The following is an 18,991-nucleotide window of genomic DNA, read 5'->3' as shown; positions in this document are numbered from 1 at the left end:
GTCAGCCCCTCATACCCACCAGGTCTCTGTGTGCAGACAAGCAGTGGCCCACTGGAGGGCACATCAGGGGGCATGGGGTGAACAGACCTTTGAGAAGGAAGGTGAGTCTCTGCCCCAGCCAAGGGTAATTACCACCATCCTGTGCTGGACACCTTCCTTTTCTTACCTTTCTTTTTTAAGCTTTAAGAACTTCAGACACACACATGGCACATCCACACACAAGTAGCAAAAATAAAATCTGGGTTGTGTTTGGGAGATGGTCACTGACAGTTCATAAATAGCCCGAGGCAGCAAGGGGAGGGGATTCAGGCACTGCTGGGACCCCTCAGGGCACCGGGGCAGCCTCCCAGCCCTGGGCTAGGAGGAAGGTGGGTTGGTTGAGGAGGATCTCATCTTCCTTGAGAGAAAGAGCTCTTTAGGACATGATGTAGACCTCCAGCAAACTGGCCACTGCGTGCATTCGGTAGAAGATCCCAAAGGGCAGGCAAATGTCCACGATGGCCGGCCACATGGAATCGCCATAGAAGTTCAGTTCCGTGTCATTGTCAAACTGGGGCCGGGCACCAAAGGCTGGCATGATCCAGAGCTGTGGGAGGAGATGGGAGAGTGGCATTGTGGTGAGAAAGGTGTGTGGGACAGGAAGCACCTGCAATCCCAGCTACCCAGAGGTGGGACCTGTGCCAGGAGCCCGTGTTTGCGTTAAGATCAAGTCTGATGTCATGGTGTAGCCAAAGCCCCGTTTCAACTCCTGCTCAGAGAAAGGCTTGAACCAAGTGCTGAAGCACTCACCAGGGAAAGAACCTGAGCATGTTGTGTGTTAGAGTTTGAACAGCTCAGGTTCATGCTTTGGGCAGGGCTGAGCTGGTGGCAGCTCGGTCTCCCCAGGCTCAGTTGTGTATGCTGTGCTCAGAAGCCCATCCAGCATGTGCATCTGGTTGCAGGGAGGCTGTCAGCTCATTCTCTGTGATATCCTCAGCTTCTGTGTAAAATCAGCTTGCAGGTGTGATGTGACACACTAGCTGGGGATTTGGAGATCTCTAGAGACATAACATGCATGGCTGCTTTGGTTAGGCAGCTGGAATCATGTGTTACTTTTACAGGAACTCTGGTTCCTCATCTGACCATGGAACTGGACACCACAGCTGAAGTTGTCAGTGACGAGTTTCTCCTCACAACCAGGCTCTGAGTTTGGGCTCCTAGGCCATGAGTTTTGAGAAGAGACATGCTGCCATTTCTCAAGAAAACCCAAACTTCACCCCAGGTATTTGTCACTTTATATGCTTTCTTTGGGGTGCAAGGGAAGGGTTGAACGTATTTTACTGCTTTTAACAAGCTGTTCTACCTGTCTGCTAATATGTAATTTCCAGGGAGGGTTTGGAAACCTGAGAAGGAGCCTCCAAACCCACCTGGACATATTCCTGTGCCCCCTGCTTGAGGGGAACCTGCTTTAGCAGAGGCTTGGGCTGGATGAGCTCTGCAGCTCCCTTCTATGATTCTATAATGCCCAATAAAAATACTGAAACTGATTCTTCTCTTGTACCCACTGATTTTATTGTCTGACGTTCTGGTGCCAAGTGCCAGGTCTAGGGGTGTAGCCTAAACTCCAGGGCACTTACTCTTGCTTTTAAGTGACAAGAAGTGCAGTTCTCTGCACATGCAAGTGTAAGACAGCGTGCTCTCTGTATAGCAGAGGCACAGAGGCGACTGGTTTGGCACGGGCCGCATCCTTTCCTCCCCTTCTCCCTTGTGCTTCCTTCCCTTTCCCCCCACCCTGACCAATTCTGCAGGTACTCACTATGATATTGCTCAGCAGGAGGAACATGGAGATCTCCCTTAAGAACTTCCTCCTCCAGTTCATCTTCTTGGGGGCAGCGAGGGAGCGCACGAGCTCGGAAGGACGGGCGGCTTCAGCGGCGGGGGCCAGGGCGCTGCCGTTGTCAGGCACACGGAGGGACACGGTGCTGATGTTGACAAAGGTGAGGCCATAGAGGTCCTTCTGGTGAGAGCTGTGCTTGTGCTCTTCCTTGGGGGGTTGCCGATGAAGGCCTTCAATGATGAAGATGTTCTGGAAGGTGTGCTGAGCGATCATGAGGAGGGCGTAGGTGAGGTTGAGCGCGCTGATAGCATCCCTGGGTGTGCTGGCCACAATGGCCACAATGGAGTAGTAAGAAATAGCATATTGCCCCAAGGCTGCACCCATCAGCAGGGCAACATCCAGGGTCCTGGTTGGGTTCTTGTGCCGATCCATGTCTCTCTTGTCGAAGCGGTAGATGACAGAGCCACCGATGCAGACGAGAGACATCAGGCCGAGACAAACGATGTTGAAGATGTAGTACATGGTGAGTGCTTGGCTCTTCTTGCTGGATTCAGTGCTGGAATTTACCTGCACCTCATAAAGAATAAGAACTCCCAAACCACTCACCAGGATGATGAGGCCCAACACGATGCCTACAAAGAAGGTCCTTCGGAAGAGCCTGAACTTGAGGCGGTGAATGTGGTGTGAGTGGTGGTCTATGAAGCGTCCGACGTTCTTCCACATGACATAGACCATGGCAGAGGCAAAGAGACTGTACTCAATGTTAAAGGGGTACAGCCAAAAATAGCCATTCTTGAAGATCTGGCAGACTTGGCTGTTGCAGTTGCATTCTTCAGCTGAGCTACTTCTCATTCCCGCTGAAACAGGATAAAAACACACAGATGCAGTGGCATTAAAGCAGAGAGCCAGAGCCCATCAGTAGCCCTGAGGAACTGGATCTTTAGGCTCTGGGGAAAACTTGACCAAGGAGAGAAGAATATGTGACCACTTTGAACACATGGGCACTCCAACCTCAGGTTTCTGGTGCTCATGTTCTTTCTGAAGGAGGTCGGTGGCAGGTTAAATCTCTCTTTTTCCTTCCTTTCTTCATTCCCATCCCATTTGTACAGGGCCTGCCACCTTTTTAATCTCTCTGTGGCACAGAGGTGTCAGAAACAGAGCTTTTAACATACCAGCTCTGTTAAAAAGAACCTTCAGCTCTAGATAAGCCTTCTGCAAAGGCATAAAACCCGACTTGCAGAGCAATTTCTACCTCACAGGCTCCCTCCCTGGACCAGGTGGCTTCACATATGGACAAATTACCTTTCAGGAGCCATCTGAAGATTTCATCTGTCATGTTCTTCTTCAACTTTGAATGTGCTTTGTGGACAGACTCGTCTGTCACTGCTGACATCCACACTGCCAAGTTTGTAGTCAGCGTTAGCATCAAGCCACACCTGCAGAAGGAGAAGGTTCATGAGACTACAGCAATAGCTCTGGGCCACGTTGCTCCCAGCCATGTTATAGATGTGCACATGCTGCCAGAAGTGGTGGTCAAGGCTAAATCCTGACCCTTGCTTTGCTGCTCTCACTCTCTTCCTAATTTTTGCCTGTGCTCATGAGAATTAGCAAAGGCCTGATTCCTCTTGTTGGCTTTAGAAGAGATTCTCAATAGTGAATAGATTAACAGGTCTGGTTTGGTCTCAATCCAGTCTTGCAAAAGTGGACAAGGTCTTGTTTTAGCCTGAGGTTTGCCCACTGCGTCACTGTCTTCCCCAGAGAAGCAAAAGTCAAACTATGAATCATTGAATGCTGTTTATTTAACACAGATCTGCCTTGAATAATGCTTTTGTATTCTTGAGTTGAATCTCAGCTGTTAAATCCACAGATGAACCTTGGCTGCTTGAGCTGGGCTCTAAGGCTAGCTGGAGATGAAGTAGATTTAGTTTTGGCTAGCATTAAAGGAAATGGGATGATTTGTGCTGTGTGTGACAGTGCAGCAGGTTTTCCGTGGCTCAGGTCTTCTGGGCCAGTGGGATTCAAAGAGAGCAGCAGAGATTCAAAGAGAGGAGCCAGAGCTCACCTGGTAACATTCAGGTGTACATGGACACAGTCTTTGGCAGAGATCCACAGGAAATAAGTCTGGCAAGGGCAAGAAGAGAACTTGTTACTTCCAACAATGCAGGGAAGCAAATCACATCATTCTGAACGAGGGATCTCTGCTGAGCAGAGAGCAAACTGGAGTCTCCTCACTTGGGTGCAGCCTACTAGCCCTTAATCCTGACCATTTGCTGGATGTGGTCTGTTCTTTCTTTGCTCCTCCTGCCCTGTCCTACTGCCGTTGCTTTGCCCATGGCCAAGCCCCTGTTCTTGTCTAAATTGTCCCAATCTGACCTCTTCCCTCTTGTTCTTGTCCCAGAGCAGTGGTCCTCTGTGCAGGACTTCAAGCTGCTCAGTCCTCCTGCCTCTGTGTCCCTCATGGGAAAGGAGACTTGGCTGGGGGCTGCTTAGAGGCTGTGACAAATCACCCTGGTGTAAGCCAGACTGTCACAGGATGGGAACCAGCCTCAATCAGTGCCTTAAAGTGAGTTGTTGCAGCTGGAAGTTGTGGTGGGAGGTGTGGGTTGGGTAGGGGCTAAGTTAAGCCACTTGCATTTGTTGTGGGGGGTAGCTGAGCTGTGTCCTTGAGGTCAGAGCTCCTTCCAGTGGTGATTCTGCCTCTCTGCCCCTCCCTCAGACCAAGCAGGACCATCTCACCTGGACAGCCACAAATATTGCTTGCACAATGGGGTAGATGATTTTGATTGCAGACAGGCAGCTGTAGAAGCTGGAGTAATATCCTATTTTGAACACATCCATGACAAGGCTGAAAATGGCAAATAGGATCAGGCCTCCTGTTGGGGAACCAAAATATCTGTGGTTGGACAGAGGTATGCACATGTGGGCTAATGCAGATAGAAGGAGAGCAATTATTTCCATGGAGAGGCTTTACTTCTACCTCAGTTTTTCCTCTCCCAGCACCCAAATTGTCTTGGCACCACCAGAATCATCCAGTAATTTTGGCTGGAAGGGATTTTCAGTCAGCCCTGTACTCTGGGTATAACAGCTTCTTGTGAGAGCAATGGCAGGGCTGGGAAGGAACCTGGTGTCAAGTACCCAGAGCCCTTGTAGGTAAAAGGGAGACCTGGCAGTGAAACCAGTGGAGGGACTGAAAGTCCCTTCTGAAACAGGACACAGTGCCATGCCCCAGCGTGGGAGGAGGACACTGTGCCCCAGGACACTGTGCCCCACATGGCTGCTGTTTCCTTTGCAGCGACTGATGCCCCCACGACGTGTCCACCCTCCCTCCAACCCCCCCCAGGAGCTCCTACCTCTCAGCCAGATGGGCCCAGCGTGGGAGTCTTTGCAGGGGATGGCAGCTGGGCAGCGGGAGGTGCTGAGGAGGTAGAAGATGATCCATATGATGACGATCAGCATCATGACAGTCAGCAGGAAGAAGACGTCGTAGTCGTGCACGGCGATCTTCTCGAAGGCGCCGCTGCTCACCAGCGTGCAGGCCAGCAGGGCCAAGTGCACGGCCAGCAGGATGGAGAACATGCGGCCACCCTTCTTCCACACTTCCTTGGAGGCAGGAGTGGAGGGAGGCTGGTGGGGTTGGTAGCCAAAAGCTGCCATCTGGCTCGAGGTCAGGCTGGCTTTGTCATCCTTGTGCCCGCAGCCCATGCTGGAGTTGGGGTGACCGATCTCGCTGTCTTTCCGCACGGGCTCTTCGGTCATGGTTCAGCTAATGCTTCAGCTGAGGGTTAATGCTGTTGGGAGGAGAACCCCATGAATGAGAGGTGTCACTTCAGCTTTGAATAGCCCAGGGCTGGACCAAAGCAGCCCATGTGATGAGGAGGAGAGGAAGGACGTATCAGAGGAACGGGGAAGGCTGAGACCGGGGAGCGCAAAAAGAGGCATGAGCTCATTTTCAGCCTTTCCCTTCCTGGTTCCCTGAAGGCTGAGTTCTTGCTTAAGATGGACAGTTTAACAAAGCATGCCCAATTTGTCACACAGCATTTAGGTGTTTATTGATGCAAGATATTGGAAGAGCACCAGGAAAGTGCTCGCAGGATCAAATATCCTGGGGCAAACGGCCAGTGTGGTTTGATTTCTAAATGTCAACCACTAACCATTCTGAGAAAATGTCACATTTCCTGGCTGAGGAAGGGGCTGCTGAAAGGTAAGAAAGCCCTGGGAGTCTTTGGGCCATACCATCGTGGTTTCCATCAGTTCCTGCCGGAAGGACGTCAGCTCTCCCTGCCGTCACTCCCTCTAACGCCCCTCGCCCATGCCAAGCTTGGGGCTTCATCGATCCTCAATGAAAAGCCTGACACAAAGCAAATGAACCATTCATACTATGCCATTCCACCAACCTGTTTTGCTGCCTGGGACCCAAATCTCTGCTCTTGCCAGGCTGAGAAGTTTCCCCGTTGCTGCAGCTTGGTCAGCCGAAGAATTTATACCCGTTGGGATGTGTCTGGGATTTATACCGTGTCTGGACCTCAGAGCAGTGCTCCATGGGCTTCTCGGGGAAACTCATGTGATCCATTTTGTGCAATAGCTGATTTTAGGGAAGCAGGAGAGAGATGAGGAGATAAGGGTTAATTTACCTGGGGAGGACAAGAGGTGACAACACTGTTAAGCTAAGCACGGCACAGCCCGCTCGGTCGCAGGGTCACGGTCACCACAGAGCCAAACCACCTCATCGAACCCATCTCCCCACACACAGGAGCTCTCCTCCCTTGAGAGAAGATGATTTAGGTGTTGAACTTATCTTTGCTGATGATTTTGGGCTTGGCTTTCTGCTTAACTGAGCACAATAAATATTGTGCCTCACCCTGTATTATTCATATGCTCTATGCCTGGAATGTTTTTGAGGAAAAGGAAGACATTTGCATTTGTATCTGCTCAGTGCCAAGGGCAACTCTATCTTTTCCCACCCGTGGTGGCAAAAAATGAGGAAGGTTTAGCAGCAGAGCAGGGCAGGATTCAGGGCTGGGAAGTGGTGCTCCGCTCCGCTGACGCACTGCCTTTGACTCTTCAGGGTGGGATCACTTTCTGTGACCTGCAGGAGCTTAGCCTCTCTGCTTTCAAAGGAGAAAGCAGCCACGGTGCAAACCACAGCACAGATGGCTTTCCAGTGTCTGCCAGGTGAAGGGAGAGCTCTCTTAGTCCAGCTCTCTTAGTCCAGATCTCTTTTAGTCCAGCTGTTATATTTAGGTGGGGGAGATGGGAAGGGCTTGGGGCAGCTCTGAATGGATGGGGACAAGTTGCACTCCTTCAGAAGGGTGCCTGTTTTGGAGATGTCCCTGCAGCTTGCCTCTCTGGGCAAGCACACACGTGGGGCTGTTTGCAGTGCCTTTGCCTTCCTGCCCACTCACCACCGTGCTCCTTCAGCACTACAGGGACCTGACCTACTCTAGGTGTCCCTGCTCTGGCAAGGGGTTGGACTTAGATGATCTTTCGAGGTCCCTTCCAACCCTTAAGATTCTGTGCATGCTCTGTGTGAGGGGACCACACCAAACTGAGCTCCCCGGGCTGGTGAAGGAGCGAGCTCAGGGTGCACCGTAAGCACAGAGACCTGCCTGTGTCTTTCCCGTGCTGCCACCAACCGGCTGCCATGAGCAGGACCGGGGCTGCCCTGCCTGGCCTCTGCTGATCCTCAGCAGCTCCTCTGTGGGCTCAGTGCTCCATCTTTTCTCACGCTGAAGCCTTTCTCAGGGGAATCTGAGCTGGTGATGGTGACGTTTTGCAGAGGCCAGAGGATAAATGCACACATTTATCCTCTCTTTTGTCCCTTAACAGCCAGCAAGAGAGGAAAGAGTGTTTACTGCCTTCAGCAATGCTCCAAATCCCCTCTGGGAGCCACCATACAACTTAACAAGCTTAATTAGTAATAATACAAGAATCACTGAGTAGCTTTGGTAATGAATTGCAGACATTACTGTGCTGATTTCACCTGGAGGAGTTTCAGTGGCAAATACCTCCGTGTCTACTACATCCCACCAGGATTCATCCCAAGGAGGCTGAGCAGGAATCTGCTGAGGTGAGCCAACCCTTCAGGAAGCCAGCCCTCTCCCTGGTGCCCTTACAGCTGCCCTGGGCAGCTGGGATGGTGACTGTGTTGGTGACCCAGGGGTTAATCACTGCAGCTGTGTGGGTACACCAGGCCATCCTGCTGCTTTGGGACATCTGTTTCTTTCTTCCCAGAACAAGCTGTATGTTTTCCTCTGGTTTTCCTTCTCTGCTTGTTACCTCCCCACCCTCTCTGCTGCTGTCTTCTGGTCTTTCCCCATTTTTCCAGTCTCTCCCCTTCATCTGCTGGGTCTGCCCTTTACCTTCTGCAGACCCTGTGGCTCCGTGCCCAGAGCCAGCCAACACTCGTGGTGCTGCCTCAGCTGACAGGAGAGGAGCAGGAAATGCCACCTCCATGACAGTGTGTGCCAGGGGACACCACTCAACCTTGGGTGCCACATGCTGCCACAGTCAATGCTTTGGTCAACATCCAGGCCTGGCTTCTCTCTGCTGACTGCAGAGGGTGCCCCGGGCCCAGGAATCCAGCCTGAAGGCTTTGCCTGGGGCCATCCCTGCAGCCAGAAATTCTGTGTCAGCATGAAAGACACTGGAGGCAAGGCTCTGCCCCTCTTGCACATCCCAGCAGGAGTACTGAGCTACAGCTACGGGTTTGGTTTGGGGCTTTTTTTAGGGAAGGAGTGAGGAAGGGAACTCTTCCAGCCTGTGGATGTTACTTTGGGTTATCATGGAGTCCTGTTGTGCAGTTTGTTGTGCAATTCACTGGGAAGCAGAGTCCTGTGGGCATAAGCAAGGCAGCTGGGGGACAGGGATGGTGACTGAGTGCTGTCATCTTCCTGGTGACATTGGGCATGTTTGTATGGGCTCTCTCTATATTTTCTCTTTGCAGGAGAACCTGGGCTGTGGACATCCCTGGTGCTGCTCTGAAATCAGGTGCAGCCACCAAAGAGCCTGAGCACAGAGCAGGAGCACGCAGCCAGGCGCCAGCCGCTGCCCTGCTCCGCGGGGCTCACGCTCCATCAGCCCCCGCTCTGCCCATCAGCCCCGAGGCTGCTGCTGCCCCCCACCCGACACGAGGCAGCTACAGCGAGGGGCTTGCAGGGCTGCGAGGCAGGACCCAGCCCAGGAGCCCTGCTGGCGGCCCCCTCCCTCCCGTCGGGGGACAGCTCAGCCCGGCGGGTTGTCCCCGCACGCCGCAGCCGGTAACGTGCCGTGCAGCCAGTAACGTGCCGTGCAGCCGGTAACGTGCCGTGCAGCCGCTGCGTGAAAAGGTCCGTTGTGAGGGCTGGAGGACGCTGAGGAGCCAGGGGGAGCGCTGGAGAGCCCGCCCGGCCGCGCTCGCCCCTGCCTCCGCAGCCAGCGCTTCTCAGGTGTCCGGGCACAGCGCCGGCGGTGCTGCGGGAGCCGAGCCGGGCGCTCCTGGCAGCTCCCCCGTGCCCCAGAGACCCCCCGGGCACCCATGCGCTCGCCTCGGGCCCGTCCCGCACCATGAATGACCAGTACCACCGAGCGGCCCGGGACGGCTACCTGGACCTCCTGAAGGAAGCCACCAAGAAGGACCTGAACTCTCCGGACGAGGATGGCATGACCCCGACCCTCTGGGCTGCCTACCACGGCAACCTGGACGCCCTGCGCCTCATCGTCAGCAGAGGGTGAGCGATGCGGGGCTGCTCCCGGCCACACGGCACCACCTGACACCCCATTTCCCACTCTTCCCTGCTCACATGATGTCTTCTGTCCATAACCCCCCTGCTCCTGTCATCCCCTCGGGTATGATTCTCACCTTGTGGTGAGCCTAATCCAGCTCCTCCAGTCCTAGAACTGCTCCTGATTCCCCTGCAGTTCCCCAGATGGGGCTGGGTCCCCCCTGCAAGTGCTTTGCAGTCCCAGCTCAGGTCCTGCAGTGACAGGCAGAGCTGAAGTGCAAGCACATGGAGCCTGCCACAGAAAAAAAAGCCCCTTTTATATGAGGGGCAGAGAGAATAACTGCTCCTTCTGCCCCAGGAAAGCCTTGCATAGAGAGCTGTGTGCAGTAGGTGACACTTGTCTGTTTTACCCAAAGCCAGGTCTCAATATGTGACCCCCCTGGGCTGCCTGTCGTGCACCTGGAGCCCAGGAAATCCAGGAGCAGGTTCCTCAAGAGCAGATTTCTTTAAGCCTGGGCTGATGGATCTCTCTATACCTCACCCTGCCAAATCAGGTCTCCAGCTTCATAAGGGTGAATGTGGTAGAGAGAAGGGAGTGGGACTGAGGCTTGTCAGTCTGGAGGGCTTTACATCCTGCTGTTGAGGAAACCACACAAGAAAGTCTGTGCTAAAGCAAGATCTGCCATTCCTAGTTCCTTCCTGAGCAGTACCTGGCTCCCACCAGCCTCCCAAGGGAGCACATGTCACTGCTTCCTTCTGCTCTGGCAGCTTTTCTGAGCACCTCATCTAAAGGCATCCAGGGTGGCCTCTGCTTTGGGCTGAGAGATTGGTAGTGGTGCTGGTTTTGATTTCTTTCTTTCTAATGGTGAGGAACAAGGCTGAGGTCAGCAGCCTGGATGTACATGTGCCTCCTTGGAAGGGCTTGGTGGGGCTGTCAGCTCCCAAGCAGGGGTTTTCTGGCCTGCATTTATAGGTCTTGTATCCAGTCAGCCACATCTCTTCTGTGCCTATTCCTGGGCTCTTGGCATCTCCTGATACTCTGGTCTGCTTGTACAAAACCTTCAGCCAGCGCTGGGCAGCTGTGCTTACAGGCAGAGCTCACCCCCATGTCGCTGTCCTTCTGCAATAAAGCATTCTCTTTGCAGATCCTGAGGTCAGAAAGGCTGGTAGAATCGCTCTGAGGAGGCCTTGAGTGCCTGATGCAGTAGGAGTGTGGTGAGGAAAAGGTGATTTCAGAGTCCAGGGGGGAGAGAGCAAAGACATTGCTCTGATTGAGGATGCATCTCGAGATGTTCCTGGGCTGAGAGCCTCGTGGTGCTTCCCTGGATGGGGGTTGTGTGACTTGCAGTGTACCCTCCAGCAGAGACTGTGCTCAGCAGAAACCTGCTCTGAGCTCCTGCTGGAAGGAGCATCTCCACTCAGGACTGGAGAGACAAGGGCAGGAGCTCTGAGGATGAGACCCTGAAGTTAGAAATGCTTCCAAAGTCTCCCTGATGGCCAGGTCAGCCTGAAAAGCCCATGCTGTGGCTGGCTTTGCCTTTCTGGAGGGTGTTCATTCATCATGTGGGCATTTCAGACCAACTGGATCTCCTTATAGCATTGTACTGATATTATTGTATCTCCTCATGCTGCTGCCCTGCCAGCCCACACATCCAAGCCAGCACTTGCCTCTCCATGAGGCCCAAGGGCTGCTCCTCCCTTATTCTTTATGAATTCACATTGGATTGAACGGTCCTTTGTGGGCTCAGTCATGTCTGGGTGCAGCTTGGCTGCTGTTTAATTAACAGCCTAATATACATTTGTTCCTGACAGGGAAAATAGGCTGCCAAAAGCCCAGTGCCCTTTATGTGATGGATGGTGGAGCAAAGAGTGTGTCTGTGGGGCTGCTGGATGCTTTCACAACCCTGCATTTATCTGTGTGTCACATCCTTGCCTGGGATCATGCAGAGATGGGCAAAGCCTCTCTCCTGCTGCTCAGCTCAGTGTGAAGGCAGCACAGCTCTGCTCCCTGGGGCCAGCTTTGGGTCTGGAGAGGCAGGAAAGCCCCAGCCTGGGGACAGGGGTGCTGGAGAGGGGGAATCTCTCCCCTGATGCAGGGCCCAGGAGAGCCTGTGGGCAGTCCCTGTGACTTTCTGCTGGTGCTTAGGATGATGTGCAATGGCTTTCAAGTCTTGTTCAGAGAACAAACTTAATTATCTGCTGGATATGTTACTATAACAGCTGCACTGTAACAAGTGGGAGGCGAGAAGGAAGACCCCTGAGTGTCCTAGCATGTCAGAGCATTTCTCTCTGGCCTCTGCTGCCAAAATATTCCTGCTTTGGCAGGGAGGGAGAGCCCTGCATTGTGAGGCAGCAGAGTGTGGGACAATGGCAGGAGCAGTGCCTGGGTGAGCGGAGGCTTTGGGGCTGGACTGGCTCCAGGCAGGGATGGGGTGGGAGGTAGTCTCAGGGTGTGAGGGGGCTGGTTAACCTCTGACTGGGTTGCAGGAGGATCCTGAGGCATCTGAGGGAGTGAGTGGGGAGTTTTGGGGCAGCAAGAAACACTAAATCCTCCTTGTCAGCACTGGGCAGTGGGCACTGGTGCCCAGACAGGCAGAGTGCTGGTGCCAGGCTGTTAGGAAATGGCCGGAGAGAGACTGAGCAAGCAGGGCTGTGGGAGAGAGGCTGCTGGGGCAAAAATCACAGCTCTGATGGCTGTGCCCCACTGCAGGCTGGGCTGGTGGATGCTCTGGCATCACTGAAGGAGCCACTTTCATGCATTCAGCAGTGTGGTGTAGGGCTGAAATGAGGAAAGAGAAAGGAAGTATAATAAACCTGTTGATGGATCCTTGAGGAAAGTTTGTTGTCTCAGCCCACACAGAAGTAACAGCTGGTGATGTGTCTGTGCCTCCAACACCTTTTCATGGGGATGAAGAGAGGGTTTGGGACAAGAGATGAGCAGTGGCTCATCCTTCTTGTTTGCAAGACAAAAAGCCTTTTTCTTCCTCCTGGCTGGGCTCCACGAGGGAAGCAAACTCAATTAACATGATGGCTGGGACAAGGCAGCCTAACTGGCATTTAGCACTGCAGCCTTGCAGAAGCAGTAATTCTTCAGCAGGGTTTGTTCTGAAGTGCTGTGGCAGTGGTGGGCAGCAGTCCAGCTCCAGTTAAACACAGGTCTGGGGGCCTCAGCTGGGAACAGCCAGAGCTTTGGTGCTTCAGAGTGGGCCCCGGGGGAGGTGAGGATGTGTCTTTCTGCTGGGCAGGTCCACAGTCAGCTTTGTCACATGCTGTTCCTTTGCAGAGTGTGCCTCAGTTTCCCTTCTTACATAAACGGTGCTTTGGGTGTTAGTGGCAGAGGGGTGTGAGTGGCTCAGCACTGGTTTGGAGGGGACGAGGTGGCTCCTGGCATCAGCCACGCTGCTCGAGGGAGTGAGGTGGCCCAGGCTGGGGCAGGGTTGCAGTGGTGATGTGCATCCCCTGCATGCCATGAGGCTAAGGGCCACCTGGGTGCCAGGGCAGCGTGGCTGTGTTGGTGGGACCCTTCCCCTGGGCCATGACCAGCCAGGAAGGGGAAGGAGAAGAGTGGAAAGCTGTCACAGCCTTGGGGCTTCCAGCACCTGAGGTGGCTGGCAGAGGGTGCTGAGCTGGTAGATGTGCCCCTGGGCACCACCAGCACCTTTAACAGTCACCAGTGGCAACAACTGCTGGCCTGGCTTTTTGCTGGTACAGGAGGCAGACAGCCCTGAGATAAACCTCACCTACAGCATCTAGAGAAAAGCTGAATCCTTGACCTGCTACCACCTGGCCAAAGCTTGGGATACAAGACCCAAGGTTCTGCTCTCATAGAATCATTTCTGCTGGAAAAGATGTTCAAGATCATCAAAGATCATCAAGTCCACCCACTGCCCTCACCCTGCCCAGCCCACCACTAACCCACAGCCCTCAGCACCTCAGCTCCATGGCTTTGCAATAGCTCCAGGGCTGGGGACTCCTCCAGCTCCCTGGGCAGCCTGGCACAGGGCTGACACCCCTCTTGGTGAAGTTCTTCCATATTTCCAGTCTAAAGCTGCCTTGGTGCAACCTGAGGCCATTTCCTCTTGTCCTGTCATTCATTACTGGGGAGAAGAGACTGACTTCCACCTCACTGATGGAATCAGATCAAGAATCTCAGTCCAAACCCTCACCTCTGCTCCTTCCCAGGCTATTGCTTCGATTGACCACGCTGAAGCTGGTGGGCTTCTTTTCCTCAAGCCACAAACGCTTCTTTCCTCTTCCTACATCCCAAAACATTTTTAGGGAGCCAGAGACACTCTGCACTCAGCTGGCTCCTGGTCTGAAGGCCCAATCCTTCATGCACAGCCAGCTTGGTGAGCCAACCCATTGCTCTCAGAGACACTTCTGCTGGGAGAAGTGGAGGGGGGAAAAACCAGCAGGAAGGGAGTGAATGTGCATGTCACAGTGCAAACACAGTGACTCAGGAGATGCACACGTCCACCTGAGGGGCTCAATTAGCTGTGTTTTTAATAATGGTCATTACAGGGGTTGACTCAGCACCTGAAGACGCTTTGAAGCTGAGAAGTGCTGCACTTCCCCCCGTCATTAAAATACGTTCCCACTTAGTGGACCCTGCAGTCAGCATCTCCCCGTGTGCAGTGCCCTGGAGGTGAAGTTTTGCTGGGACAGACACCTGCCAGAGGGAGGGCCTCATGTTTATTATCTGTGCTGGATCAAACACCTCTACTTTGCAAGCTGCTGTTCTTTCCTTCTGATGCATTTTGAGTGCCTGCGGCAGACGTTTGTAGAGCAGGACCCACAGGTCTAATTTTGCCCTAACACTCTCCTTCCTAGGCAGTGGAAATGTCCAGGGAAAGCTGGTTTTGATACTCTTTCCCCTCACTCTCTGAGGTGGTAAAAAGCATAAGGAAAGTAGACCTTCAAGAATCGTTTTGGTCAGAAAAGTCCTTTGAAGCTGCTGCAGTCCCAGCCCTGCCCTCACCCTGCCCAGCCCACCACTGACCCACAGCCTCAGCACCTCAGCTCCAGGGCTTTGGGATCCCTCCAGGGCTGGGCACTCCCCCAGCTCCCTGGGCAGCCTGGCACAGGGGCTGACACCCCTCTCAGGGAAAAGGTTCTTCCTCAGCTCCAATCTAAACCTGCCCTGGTGCAACTTCAGCCTATTTCCTCTTGTCCTGTCACTTGTTACTTGGGGGAACAGACCAACCCCCACCTCACTACAACCTCCTGTCAGGGAATTGTAGACAGTGCTCATGTCTCCCCTCAGCCTCCTCTTCTCCAGGCTACAGAAGCCTATGGAGCCCCCAAGACCTTCCTGGCTTTGCCTTTTGCCACCTGAACCACAGAGACATGAGAATGGGCTCTCGGTTGTACTTCATGGATCAGGCATCCATACCTTGGCCTGGGGAGTGAGATTATTTCTACTGAGTCCACTGCAAAGTCACTGTCCCCATGGTGAGTCCAGGTCCATGTTGGGACCCTCATGGTGCCCCATCTCATCTGCCCACACAGGCTGGGCACACATGTGCCCACGCAGAGCACATGTAAACAAGCGCTCAGGCCGTGGCGTGCTGGAGTCCCAGCGCCTGCAGTTCCAGTTTCACTGCCTCTTTAATCCAGCTCCATCAATAATTTACTCCTCTCTTGCAATTCATCAAATATTTATCCTCCCCATGAATTTCCCAGCCTGGACATGTCACTACGAGGGGAGAGGCAAAGGCTGGGGAGTTACCACTTCTGGAAACATGGCATTGCCTCAGCTCCCTCCTCCTCCTGGCTTCATGGCTCCTCAGCCCTGCCATCTCCTGCCCTTCTTTTCCCTAGTACCCACCTTTGAAGCCTTTCCCTGCCTCTTTGAGATGTGGCAGAGGCTCTGCATAGCCAAGTCCTGCAGAGTTTGTGGGTCTTTTTTAGCACTTACACAGTTTTGGACCTTTTGTTTAACTTGCTGAATTTGCCCTTAGCCTTAAGGTTCAGTTCCTACAAATGGTGTGAGAACCTGTGTACGGTGGAGCTGCTGCTGCTGCTCCCACGAGGGAGAAGCTGAGCACTCCTAATAGCAGCTCTTGGGGAACACAGCCCCAAAGCTCACTCTCTGGGTGCAAATAATCTCCAGCTTAACCTCTGGACACTGCCTTTATCACTTCTCCCTTTTGCAGGACCATCTCCCTCCAGTATTATGTAGCTGAGATGTGAAAAGCCTGAGGATTGCAAAGGTGGCTCCTGTGCTCTGCTCTTCCCTGAAGAAGGAAATGCCTCAGCTCCTGTCATCTCACTCCTCTTTCTCTCAAGTAGTTTTCAGAGTCTTTCAAGTGAGATGAGCCCCAGCACAGAGCACATGGGGGTTGGCAGAGTGTCCCAGCTCTTGTCAGCACAGGTCCTGGAGCAGCGAGGAGCAAAGTAACACAGGCTGAAGCTCTCGAGTGCGTTGCCTTTGTGTGGCCAAGGCTTGGAGCTGAGGGTTCATGGTGGAGGGACGGTGCTTGGCTCCTCATTGAAAGGAAATGGGCAGGAGCTGCTCCGAGCCAGAGCTCTGTTGCCTGCAGGGAGTTGCTCTTGAGGGTGTTGGAGCTGCAGAGCCTTAACAAAAGGCTTTTCCTTATCCCTGTGGACGAAGGGAGAGTGTCCTGCTGACAGATATTGCTGCTGGCTGCCCATCATTAGCGTGCTGGGGTGGAGGCTGGTGCCAGCACGGGTGTGAACTGTCTCCTGTTTCAGCACAGCACAAATACAGAGCAGTGTCAGGGGACTGACTGCCCTGGAGTCCCAGGCTCGTGGCTGCCCTGCCAGGGGAGGCAGGAGCTGTGGGCAAGCAGTAGTGCCCCAGCAGCAGTTTGCTGAGGCAGGGGCTGGCACGGTGTGAGGGGAGATGCTAATGGCATTAGTGCAGCATCCAGCTCTTGAGGGGTGCAGAAACCTAATCCCCACTTTCTCTGAAACTGGATTCTCAGGATGTGCTAATACCAACCTGCTTCAAGCCATGCAATCGAGACCAAGCGTGGTACAGCAAAAACCCCCCACTAAACCCCAAAGGCAACGCCAGCGACTTCGCTCTTAATCCCTGTTGCCAACGTGCCCTCTGGGCCCTGCATTTCCCCAGGCACCAGTGAGCAGGAGGGTGGAAGGTGCAGCAGTGGGAGGTTTCAGAACCATTCCTGAGGGTGGATGTATCATGGTGGGGCTACCATCATGGTGGGTGTCACCATAGTGTCCCACACAGATGGCAGTGCACAGAGAGGTATTTTGGGCTGTCTCTCCACAGAAGCTGAGTTTTGAAGATAGAACCTGACAGATTTTCATGGGATGTTTGAGATTTGAAATGTTCTGCTAAGCTGGAATCAGCCCAGTATCTCAGCTCTGGGCTACTCAGAAGCTGAGTTGCTTCTCTCCAAAAGCAGGAACATCTATCTCCTGAGGGCTACGTTCAAGTCATGGGAATCACCTCAGATTTGCTTGTCAGGCAGGTGATTCTGTGTCAGTGGGACACCCCTCCAGAAGCCCCCCTTAGAATGAAGCTGTGGGGCCCAGAGGTGTGCAGCTTCATACTTCAAGGTGATGGGACTATCTCAGTGGAGTGTCAGCCACTCCTGCATGCTAACCAGCCGCTTTTCTTGCTGTCTAGGGGTGATCCAGACAAATGTGACATCTGGGGGAACACTCCTCTCCACCTGGCAGCAGCCAACGGCCACCTGAACTGCCTTTCCTTCCTCATCTCTTTTGGGGCCAACATCTGGTGCCTGGACAATGACTATCACACCCCGCTGGACATGGCAGCCATGAAGGGGCACATGGAGTGTGTGAGATACTTGGACTCTATAGCTGCCAAGCAGAGCAGCCTCAACCCCAAGCTGGTGAGCAAGCTGAAGGACAAGGCCTTTAGGGACGCGGAGAGGAGGATTAAGGACTGTGTGAAGCTGCAGAAGAAGCACCACGAAAGGATGGAGAAACGGTACAGAAAGGAGATGTCTGACAATTCAGACACCATGAGCTTCTCCAGCTATTCCAGCAGCACCTTAAGCAAGAAGTTCCAACACATGTCTCTGGTGACTTCGCTGCCATACTCCCAAGCCACCATCCACGGCACAGCCAAGGGAAAGACCAAAATACAGAAGAAGCTGGAGAAGAAGAAGCAGGTGGACGGGACGTTCAAGATCTACGAGGAGGGGAGGAAGAGCGTGAGGTCCCTGTCTGGGCTGCAGCTGGGCAACGACGTCATGTTTGTGAAGCAAGGCACGTACGCCAGCCCCAAGGAGTGGACCCGCCGCAACATCAGGGACATGTTCCTCACGGAGGAAGACACCGTCTCCCGTGCCATAAGCGACCCGGGTTTGCACATGGACTCGGCCCACTCCGAGGTCAGCACCGATTCTGGCCACGACTCCTTGTTCAACCGCCCTGGGCTGGGCACCATGGTGTTCCGGCGCAACTACGTCAGCAGCGGGCTGTTCGGGGTGGGCCGCGAGGACGCGGCGGAGGACGGCGCCCAGGGCGGTGGCGTCAGGCTGCGGAGCCGCCTGCAGCGCTCGCCAAGTCTCGACGACAGCATCGGCAGTGCCAACAGCCTGCAGGAGAGGAACGCGGAGGAGCTGCCCTGGGACGAGGTGGAGCTGGGCTTAGATGACGATGATGAACCGGACACCAGCCCCTTAGAGACCTTTCTGGCTTCCCTGCACATGTTTGAGTTCGTCTCTATCTTGAAGAAGGAAAAGATTGACTTGGAGGCCCTCATGCTGTGTTCAGATCATGACTTGAAGAGCATCAATATCCCCTTGGGCCCCAGGAAAAAGATTGTGGATGCCGTCCAGAGGAGAAGGCAAACTCTGGAGAAGCCAGATGTCATTGTAGACACTGAGCTGTAAGTAGGAGACGGGGCCTCTGAGCCATTAAACCCTTCGGCAGGTGCTGATGTGGATAAGGTCTTGTTTTCAAACCACTCGGAAGAGTAGGAGTCCAGGTAACCTCAGTGCTGCTGTGTGGGGGCAAATTCCTGCTCGTGTGGAAAGGATGAGAGTTCAGAGAGGTGGCAATAGCTGATCTGCATTACTCAACAGCCCTAATGTGGCTGGGCAGGACGGGAAGCCCTGGTTTTGTTTCATAATGAATATGAATGCAGATTGCTCTGTGGTCTGATTCCTCTGAGTCCCTGTAGCTGGGGTTTTCAGCCGTGCTCAGGCTTGTCTTGACTCTTTGCCCTCTGGAAGGTGTTGGGAAATCAGCTGCAGGTCCCAGGGTGGGCAGGCGGGCAGCAGAGCCCAGTGGAGCTGGGAATCCTTCCCCAGATGCTTGAGCTCTTACTCAGGCCTCTGCAGGTGGCAGATCAGGGATGGAGTTGTTGCTGGTTTATGGTGTTTCCAGGGCCCCTGGGTTTGGTTCAAAGGACACGAAGGGAAGGCACTTGTGTGGGTCTCCCCACTGTCACATCCCCTGACACCCCAATCCACTGTGCTGTTCAGGCCTCCCAGCCTTCAAACACCTGTGT

At 53.8% G+C, this 18,991-nt stretch overlaps 2 protein-coding genes across 2 annotated transcripts; one reads left to right on the top strand and one right to left on the bottom strand.

Moving 5' to 3' along the window:
* Positions 1–415: 415 nt before the first annotated feature.
* OTOP2 (otopetrin 2) lies at positions 416–5,572 on the bottom strand. The gene is made up of 6 exons (XM_010198540.2): positions 5,167–5,572; positions 4,553–4,689; positions 3,879–3,937; positions 3,119–3,252; positions 1,796–2,673; positions 416–586 (listed from the first exon to the last, which is right to left on the bottom strand). Exons 1-6 carry the CDS (start codon positions 5,570–5,572, stop codon positions 416–418), a joined length of 1,785 nt encoding a protein of 594 aa, XP_010196842.2.
* Positions 5,573–9,358: 3,786 nt separating this feature from the next.
* USH1G (USH1 protein network component sans) lies at positions 9,359–18,371 on the top strand. Its single transcript, XM_062011058.1, has 2 exons — positions 9,359–9,522; positions 17,135–18,371. Exons 1-2 carry the CDS (start codon positions 9,359–9,361, stop codon positions 18,369–18,371), a joined length of 1,401 nt encoding a protein of 466 aa, XP_061867042.1.
* The last annotated feature ends 620 nt before the right edge of the window (positions 18,372–18,991 follow it).

The sequence above is a fragment of the Colius striatus genome, chromosome 18 (assembly GCF_028858725.1).
Source record: "Colius striatus isolate bColStr4 chromosome 18, bColStr4.1.hap1, whole genome shotgun sequence".
NCBI lineage: Eukaryota > Metazoa > Chordata > Aves > Coliiformes > Coliidae > Colius > Colius striatus.
The sequence above is the reverse complement of the archived record's forward strand: the minus strand, read 5'-3'. Positions and strand labels throughout refer to the sequence as shown.